This window comes from Cyanistes caeruleus, unplaced genomic scaffold (assembly GCF_971803275.1).
Source record: "Cyanistes caeruleus unplaced genomic scaffold, bCyaCae1.hap1.1 HAP1_SCAFFOLD_144, whole genome shotgun sequence".
Classification (NCBI taxonomy): domain Eukaryota; kingdom Metazoa; phylum Chordata; class Aves; order Passeriformes; family Paridae; genus Cyanistes; species Cyanistes caeruleus.
In genome coordinates this window covers 2,062-11,686 of record NW_028255938.1, presented here as the reverse complement: position 1 = coordinate 11,686, position 9,625 = coordinate 2,062, and the positions used below count along the sequence as shown (strand labels likewise).

At 53.9% G+C, this 9,625-nt stretch overlaps 1 protein-coding gene across 1 annotated transcript; it reads left to right on the top strand.

Moving 5' to 3' along the window:
- The first annotated feature begins 229 nt into the window (after positions 1-229).
- On the top strand, positions 230-6,869 carry LOC147645907 (uncharacterized). Its single transcript, XM_086874099.1, has 12 exons — positions 230-448; positions 805-876; positions 965-1,036; positions 1,124-1,189; positions 1,641-1,748; positions 2,378-2,449; positions 2,538-2,609; positions 2,697-2,795; positions 3,639-3,710; positions 4,334-4,411; positions 5,452-5,617; positions 6,147-6,869. Exons 1-12 carry the CDS (start codon positions 352-354, stop codon positions 6,343-6,345), a joined length of 1,173 nt encoding a protein of 390 aa, XP_086730225.1. The 5' UTR covers positions 230-351; the 3' UTR covers positions 6,346-6,869.
- Positions 6,870-9,625: the final 2,756 nt, after the last annotated feature.

The window sequence follows — 9,625 nt, the reverse complement described above, 5'->3', positions numbered from 1 at the left end:
CAGGCAAAACCAAGGTTTTGTTTAGCAATGACCCTTAGATGAAGTCAAATATTTACAATCAGTCCCGTACAGTTTGGAGTACAGATGGGAGTACACTCGGGGGGTACAGCCAAGGCCATGAGGTCACAGCAGTCTCTGGGGTGACAGCAGGCTGAGGTGACAGCAGGCTCTGAGGTCACAGAGGTCCCAGAGCCCCGTGGTTGCACAGCACCACAAGGACCGAGCAGTCAGTCCTTGACCACGACTGTTGTGGCAGCAGCAGCGGCGGCAGCAGCGGTGCTGACACTGGGACAGCGGTGTCAGGACAGTGGTGGCAGCAAGAGCTGCAGGACTGGCAGTGGGCAAGGCACCATGGCCTTTGCTCTGCGCCTCTTCCTCCTGCTCCTCCTGGCAGTGGCCCTGCCTGACAGGGCTGCCCAGGCTGCTCCGTGGCGAGCACGGCGAGCAGGTGAGCCCAGGGCCTGGCTTCCCTTTCCTGAGACAGCACTTCCTTCTCCCTGGGAAGCGTTGGGGATGGTTTTCCGCAGGGCTTCAGGGAGGGTTTCCTCTATGGATGGGAGAGAGTCCCCAGGGGCCCTGGGCTGGTCCCGCTGCCCCACCAGGGATGTTGCATGGGGCCTGCAAAGAGGGTGGAGAGTGTTCAGAGCCAGCCCAGAGCTCTCCAGGCCCCTCTGCAACTTTGGCCATGTCCACTGACATCTGGCTGCCACGGCCTTTCCCAACCCCCTTGCAGTGCCCAGTTCCCTAATGCAGAAGGGGGTCCCAGCACACCATGGAATGGTTCTGATCTGTGCTCCCTTCTAGATGAGGGTGGTGGGAAGGCTTCTCCAGCAGCTTGGCTTCATGAAGATTTTCTGCCTCTGGAGCCCCATGCAGGTATGTTCTCACTGTCCCAACAAGAAATAATCATTGACAACCTGTCACGAACCAGGTGACAGAAGCTTCTGTGGCTGTTGAGTTACAGGTGTGTCTGCATCAAGGACATTTCAAGCTCCTTTTCTGGTTGCTGCACGCAAGCCCAGCTCCCATCACGGGGGTGAGTGGTTTGTCCCTGCTGATCCCACAGGCTGAGCCCTGGTTCTGTGGGATCTATTCATCTGAAATGGAAATACTTTCTGTTAAGGTTCTCTGAGAGGGAGGAATAAACCCACAGAAGACAAGATGCTGAGTGAACTGGATAGACGCTATGGTGGGTCCATGTCCTTCAGCCTTCTCCTGAGACTCAGCAGCCAGGGGCTTTCTCTGCACATCTGGACATGCCGTGCCTGGCACAGTGGGAAGGGATCCATGGCAGCCTTGCTGCCCCACTGCTGCTTTCTTGGCCCGCAGGGCTGTTTCCCAGCCTGGCCTGGCTACAGCTTCTCCCCAGCCTCTGCAGGAAGGCATTTGGCATCAGCTGACAGGGAGCCCAAACTGCAGCACAGGCCATGCACAGCCAGAGATCCCTTGCAATTTCCCAGTCTTGGGGTAGATGTGGAATGGCGGCTCTTTGGAGGAGGGAAGGCTCTCGCCTGGCTCCGAAGTTTTGATGGCTTCCTGAACCTTATTCATGACTTGGACAAGTATTGCCTTTTGAAGATGCCACCTTCCTGTTGGGGAACAGCCCCACCTGATCCAGCTGTGGCTCTTCTTTTCTCCAGAGATGAACCCTAAGGCTGTGCTGAAGGCAGCGTTTCCCGGAGGAAGCAGTGGCTCATGGGCAGCCTCTGCTGCAGGAAGGGAGGCCATGCCAGGCACAGTCCCAGGAGGTAATTGCTGTGCCTCTGGGCCTGAGCCCTGCTGAGGCTTGAGCTGCCATCTCTGTTGCTTGGCTTTGTGAGCACAGTGCAGAGGAATTATCCTGAGCAGGCTCAGGGCACTCGGCTACTGAGCAGTTCTGCTGAAGTCCCTCCATGGGAGACACATCCCAAAACCTGGCAGCGGCTGCAAGGAATGCCCATGGTGGGGAAAGGGCTGAGGGGAGGGTAAAGCTCCAGTGTGCCCTGAGAGGGCCTGGCTCTGTCCCCTTGGGCTGGGGGAGCTGTCCCAGCTGAAGGACGGAGGGCAGGAGAGAGGGCAGGACGGAGGTAGGGATGTCTGTGGCACTGAATGCTGCAGTTTGGCCCAGGGCTTAATGGTTTCCTCTGTGGCAGGGAGAGCCCCTGGGCCCTGGGCTGGTGCCGCTGCCCCACCAGGGATATTGCACAGGGCCTGCAAAGAAGGTGGAGAGTGTCCAGAGCCAGCCCAGAGCTCCCCAGGCCCCTCTGCAGCTTTGGCCATGTCCACTGACATCTGGCTCCCTTGGCCATCCCCCGACCCCCTTGCAGTGCCCAGTTTCCTAAGGCAGAAGGGGGTCCCAGCACACCATGGAATGGTTCTGATCTGTGCTCCCTTCCAGATGAGGGTGGTAGGAAGGCTCCTCCAGCAGCTTGGCTGCATGAAGATTTTAAGCCTCTGGAGCCCCATGCAGGTATGTTCTCACTGTCCCAACAAGAAATAATCATTGACAACCTGTCACAAACCAGGTGACAGAAGCTTCTGTGGCTGTTGAGTTACAGGTGTGTCTGCATCAAGGACATTTCAAGCTCCTTTTCTGGTTGCTGCACGCAAGCCCAGCTCCCATCACAGGGGTGAGTGGTGTGTCCCTGCTGATCCCACAGGCTGAGCCCTGGTTCTATGGGATCCATACATCTGAAATGGAAATACCTTCTGTTAAGGTTCTCCGAGAGGGAGGAACAAACCTACAGAGGATAGTAAGTCGCTGGAGACATCCAAACACATGGATAAGATGTTGAGTGAACTGGAGAGACGCCATAGTGAGTCCATGTCCCTCAGCCTTCTCCTGTGACTCAGCAGCCGGGGGCTTTCTCTGCACATCTGGACATGCTATGGCTGGCACAGCAGGAAGGCATCCATGTCAGCCTCGCTGTCCCACTGCTGCTTTCACGGCCTACAGGGCTGTTTCCCAGCCTGGCCTGGCTGCAGCTTCTCCCCAGTCCCTGCAGGAAGGCATTTGGCATCAGCTGACAGGGGGCCCAAACTGCAGCACAGGCCATGCACAGCCAGAGATCCCTTGCAATTTCCCGGTCTTGGGCTAGATCAGGTGTAGGGGCTGTTTGGAGGAGGGAGGGCCCTGGCCAGCCCAAATAACCTGGCCTTTCTCCTGATCCTTAACCATGACTTTAACAAATATTGCCACTTGAACATGCCACCTCCTCAATGGGGAATGGTTCTATCTGATCGAGCTGTGGCTCTTCCTTCCTCCAGAGATGAACCCAAAGGCTGTGTGAAGGTGCCATTTCCCGGAGGAAGCAGTGGCTCATGGGCAGCCTCTGCTGCAGGAAGGGAGGCCATGCCAGGCACAGTCCCAGGAGGTAATTGCTGTGCCTCTGGGCCTGAGCCCTGCTGAGGCTTCAGATGTAAATCTCTGCTCCTTGGCAGTGCCTGCCTTTCAGGGATTTTGCACAGAGCATGGAAAAGGTGTTGAGAATGTCCAGAGCCAGTCCAGAGCTTTCCTCAGGCCTCTCTGCAGCTTTGGCCATGTCCATTGACATCTGGCTCCCACGGCCTTACGTGACCTCCTTGCAGTGCCCAGTTCCCTAAGGCAGAAAGGGATCCCAGCACACCATGGAATGGTTCTGATCTGTTCTCCCTTCTAGATTGGCATGGTGACATGGAGCATCTGGAAGTGCTGGTAAATGGTGGTTTGAAGACCTTGCCAGATGCTGGAGGCAAGTTCTCAATGTCCCTTTCCGCACAGAACAATCCGTGTCAAGGTGGCAAAAGCTCACTCATGTGCCATTTCCCTCAAGAGTCTGAAGGTTGACGGATTCTGGAAACCTTGCCCTGCTCCCTTCTGGAGCCCTGAGTGATCCCACAGCATTGCTGTCAGTGGGAGGAAGGAGCATTTAGCTGTCGATCCTCTTCCTGTGTGTAATGCCAGTGTCTCCTTCCGTGTGCTCTGTACAGCCACGGAGAAGAGCAGAGAGGGAAGGGCTGGGCTCAGGGCTGTACCCTGGGGCTCTGCCTTGTGTGGCTCCTTTCTGGCCCCAGGGAACCTGAGATGCTCCTGCTCCAGCTGCCAAGCCCTGGCCCTGCTTGAGGCTCAGTTCAGAGCTGCTGGCAGCTCCAGGGAGTCCTTTCTCCCCTGACTGCCGTGCAAGGGGCTCCTTCCATCCCACTGTGGGCCCACTGCAGGCACGTGGTCCCCCTGCCCTTGCTACTGAGTTGAAAGCAGAGATGAGGAAGTGCCTTGGAGGGCAGCAGTCACCTGGGTGTACTCACTGCCACTCCAGCCTGAAGAAGAATCTTCAGCAGTGTCACGGGAGTTGTTCTGTCCTGACTTTCTTTGCAGATGAACCTGATGATGAAGATGATCCGGACTCCCCATCCATATCAGTTACTGAGCCTGATGATGAGGAAGATTCTGAGGGTAGGTCAAGGCCTTTCCCCCTGGGAGAGCCGCCAGCTCAGAGCCCAAGGGTCGGCCACGGTGGCATCTCTGCAGGTGCCAGGACAGAGCCGTGCATGGTTGTGCCCTCACCCTGCGTGATCCTCTCACTGCTCCTGTGGCTCAGTGCTGCCTGTGCAGATCAGCAGACATGACTGAAGCTTCTGTGGCTGTTGAGTTATAGGTGTGTCTGCAGGGAGGACTTTCCCAGCTCCTGAGCTAAATTCTGCCAGCAAGCCCAGCTCCCATCGCTGGGGTGTGTGGTGCCTCCCTGCTGATCCCACAGGCTGACCACTGGTTCTGTGGGATCCATTCCTGAGAAATGCAAATACTTTATATAATGGTCCCCTGAGAAAGAAGGACAAACCTATAGGAGATAGTAATGTAGCAATGGGGGAACTCAAATACCTGGACATAATCCTGAATGATCTGGAGGGACGCCATGGTGGGTCCATGTCCCTCAGCCTCCTCCTGACACTCAGCAGCCAGGGGCTTTCTCTGCACATCTGGACACGCCGTGCCCGGTACAGCAGGAAGGGATCCATGGCAGCCTTGCTGCCCCACTGCTGCTTTCATGGCCTACAGGGCTGTTTCCCAGCCTGGCCTGGCTGCAGCTTCTCCCCAGCCTCTGCAGGAAAGCATTTGGCATCAGGTGACAGGGAACCCAAACTGCACCATGGGGCATGCACACCTTGAGATCCCCTGAAAATTTCCAGTCTCAGGCTAGTTCAGGTTTAGGGTCTGTTTGGAAGAGGGGTGGCCCTGGAGCATTTCCAAAACCGTGGGCATTTTCCTGATCCTTATCCATGTCTTTGACAAGTATTGCCTGGAGAAGACCAGCACAGCACAGAGAAATTGTGCCATTCGAGCTCAGGGGGTTGAGCAGTCTCGTGCCAAGGGGTGGCAAGGTGCCTGCAGGCCCCAGCTCTGGGGGAAACAGAGAACGTCGTGGCTGTATCCAGCGTGCTGCCAGCTCAGCAGTGGAGCACAGCAAAGGCTCACACTGCCCATTGCTCCCACAGATGCAGCTGGCACCACAGCACATGCTCAGAAGATCTGGGAGAGCATGAGAAGAGTTTTCTACCAGGGAACAGATGGTTTGATTAAGTTAATGGCCATTGTGGCTGGTGGAGCAGTTTTCCTGATGATGTGCTGTGCCGGAATCTGGTATTGCTGGAAGGGAAAACGGTGAGTGTTTTGCGATCTCAGCCTCAAACAGCTTCTTGAAAGGCTGCTCATAGTCAGGAAACATTCCCAGTGAGGCTGCTGTGCACTTGTGGGTAGGCCTTGGTTGCCCAAATAACTCTGCTGAGAGTTCTGCTGCTGCCCAGGCCTTTCATTGGCCTCTTAATTGCTGGGCCTTGTCCTGGGGATCCCACTGGGGCTGCAGCCAGTGCTGGCTGCCACTGAGGCTGCCTGGCCAAGAGCAGCCCCAGGAGCAGCGGGCAGAGGCAAAGCAAGGTGGGCAGGAGAAAGAGCGGGGACGAGATTGCCCTTGAAAGGCAGAGGTGCTCTGGGGCCCGCTCCTGGCCAGGGACCCTGCCCAGAGCCATCCCCTGCTCGCTGGGGCCTTGAGGGGCAGCTGTCCAGCTGGGCCAAGCTGTGCCAGCAGCTCCAGCGGTGCTGGGGAGCCTTGGCCGCTCTGGGCCCTGCTGTTCAGGAGGGTCCCTGAGTGCCAGCAGTAGCTGGGGGCCTCAGCCACCTCCTCTCTCCACAGGAGCACCTCTGCAGCTTCAGAAGAGCAGCCAAAGATTCCAGTGTCTGAGAAGCTGACCTGTTATCCTCGCTCTCCACATCTCTCCCTATCTGCTGTGCTGCAGCTGCATCCCCGTCTTGAGGGCATCCCAAGACCCACACCTCCCAAGCGAGACCCTCTGCCCCTGAGCCCCCTGGCCCTGTTCCCTGGCCAGGACTGAAATTGGGCAGCCCCTGTCCACCAGAGTGTTGCCACCTGTTAGTTTGCCTTCATTAAGTATGTTTGTTCACCTTCATTGAGTTTAGAGTTGGTTTGCCCCAGTTACTCCCCACTATCCCGATATAGTTTGTTCCCAGTTGTCTGTCATTGTAAACCTCTCCCCTCTTTCCAGATTGTTCCCCATCCATCACTTTGGTCCTACCCCCAAGCCCTATCAATCTATGTACACCACACCTTTTGTTCTGGTTCCTTCCCTGCTCATCATCCCTTACTCGATGCCCTATTGGTTGTATAGCTATCCTACCTCCCCCAAGACCCTACCATTGGATTTGTGTATTGTAACCCCTTCCCACAACACCTCCCCTGCTGCAATATTATTGGTTGTTGTATGAGCCGCCCACGGGCTTTAAAACCTGGCGCACAGAGGTGCCCAGGGGCTCGGCTCGGACTTTCTCCTCGAGATCCCAGCCCTGTCCCTCATCGCCTTCTCCCTGCACCTGCTGGAATAAACTTGTTCCTGGGAAATTGGAGGACTCCGAGCACTCTCTCTCCCTTTACTTCACCTCGTGTCGCCCTGCATACTATAGAGCCCAAGCCCAAAGGAGCTCTAGAGGTTCCAGGTCGAGCCACATAGTGCTCACCTGGTTCCCCACTCCTGCCGCCGACGCTTGGCACAAGCTAGCCGGGGCGTGAAGGGCCGAGCAGGCAGCGACACCAGAGCAGGGGTTGGCCCATGTTTTTTGTTCAAATAAAGAGATGGAGCTGTCACCCCAGTGTCTGGCTGGTACCACCAGCAAAGCCCACATGGCACCAGCCTTGGCTGAGCTCCATGTCCAGGAGCAGGCAGGGCTGACCATGGTGTGGGCAGGCAGGAGCCAGGCAGGGGCTGCCGTGACCAGCGGTAGGGCCCTGAGGGGCTTGGGGAGCCCGTGCTGAGCGTCCCTGGGCTGTGAGGGCACATTTCCTTCTGTGGCATCACCTGGGCCTGCACCTCATGAGGCACACAGGGCAAATTTGGGCTCTCTCCTAAGGTGTGCAGGGATTCCCCATGAGGAGTGCAGTGGGGTTAAATTGAGAGGGTTTTTTACTCTTCTCAGCACAGCAAAGGGGACAGTCTTGGCCAAGGTTTTGCAGAGCTGGGAGGAAGCCTCTTGTGAGCCCTTGGGCCCGGCCTGTGGGCACAGCGGGCACGTGGAGCCCATCCCTTGAGGCCAGTCCGGGCTGCTCGGGCCAGGCTGGGCCGGGTGAGCCGGGCCATTCTCTGGGGCACAGGAGGCACCCAGGGCTATAACTGGGGCCGTGGCTTTTCAGCCTGAAGGGAGGCTGGCTCTGTTGGTTCAGAGGGCACAGCTTAGATCCCAGTTACCTTTGTAAACCTGCTGGGGAAGTGTTGAGGGCAGAGAGTTCCAACCCTTCTCACTGGGAAGCTGGGCTGATGCTGTGGGGTTTTGTAATTTTTGCCCTCTAAATTTGTGTCCTGGCAGAGGATTAAGTTTGCTTGCTCTCAGTAAGCCCCTTTTCTTCTTGGTGCTGTTGTAAATGAAATTAAAATCAGACAACTAGATCTATTGAATTAACAGCAATTAAATAACAAGGGAAAAAATTATACAACTGAGTGAATTGAATACAAGGATGCAATATAATAAAATAATACTATTTAGTGGATTGAATAGAAATTTAGTATAAAAGGAAAACAATTCAGTAAAAGAGTACAATTTAGTGAATATCTTCATATATATATATATATATATATATATATATATATATATGTGAATATAATTTGCTAGTAATTGAGTATGATTAAAGCATGAGCAAAACTGACTGGGGTATGGGCAGGGCTTCTCACCCTGCCTCACGTACCAAAACAAAGCAATTCAAACTAAACTTATATACTGTATGCTTATACATATTCATTCATGTTTCCCCTAAGTCTCCTCCTGTTTTTGATTCTTTAATTTTACATCACTATTCTTCATGGCGCAAGCCTCACTTGTTGCTAGGGGGCCTTCAGTCTCCTTTCGATGGTATTTTGGATGAAGGCTTACGCTCATCCTCATTGTCCTCTGGATAAACTTACCGGTTTTGCATGTGTACTAAGTGTTATGTAAATAAGCATTGCGTTCCACTAATTAGTCTTACACTTCATAATCTTCAGGCCTATGCCTAAAGTTGTTCCAACTTTATCCATCTCAAGGTTGATTTCTTCTTGGGACACCACTTACCTCAAAACTACATCCTGTACCTTAATTTCAACACGTAACATCTGCAAAGGGGTACATCTGCCTTGTATCACCAATTCCCTTGATTGCTTCTAATAATAACTTTCCAAATAGTTACAATTTAATTAGCACAAATCATTTCCATTTATTACGCTCCCCAAATTCCACTCCCAACATCTCCCCCGCTTCCAGCTCAGGATGGTGCCCTGATGAGACCCCTCCCCAAATCCCACCCCCAAGACACCTCCCCATTGCTGGAAAATCCCCCAAATCTCACTCCAAAATCAGAAATCCTCCCTGAGACCCCTCCCCAAATTCAGGCCTCCCCAAAATGCCCCTCCTCACTGGGATTAGGACCTCTCCCCATCAATGGAAATTCCCCCAAAAGACAAAAAATCCTCCCCAAATCCCCTTCCCAAAATCAGAACTCCACCAGGACCCCTGAATTTCCCCCCAAAACCACCAAATTTTCCCCCCCAAATCCCCAATTTTTTTCCCCAAATCCCAAATCCTCTCCCTAAAAACCCCAAAGTTCTCCCCAAAGCCCCAAACTTCCTCCCCAAACACCCAAATGTTAGAAAAAAATCCTTAAATTCTTGCCCTAAAACCCCAAAATTCCCCCCAGGACCTTCAGAGTTTCGCCCCAAAACACCAAATTTCTCCCTGAACCCCCAAATTTCTCCAATTCCACCCCAAATCCTGGGAGAACTCCCCAAAAAACAGCAAGCCTTCCCAAAACCTCCACCAAAACTGCAACTCTCTCCCCAAAAATCACCAAAAATCTGAGAACATAAATTTTTTCATACCTTGGGTGGGGGGAGAAACACCAGAAATCTCAGGATTTTTCCCGTATTTTTGGGGAGGGGGGTCTCCCTGCTTCCTGTCCCCCCAGGTGACCCCACCCCAAAATTCCTGCCCCTTGGCCCCCCAAATTAAGTGTAAATAAATAAAAAGATGAAAAAAGGAAAAAAAAAGGGGGGGGAAGGTAAAAAAAAAAAAAAAGCCAGAAAAAATTTAAAGAAACCATTTTCTCACCTCAGTTTGGGGGGAGGGGGATGGAGG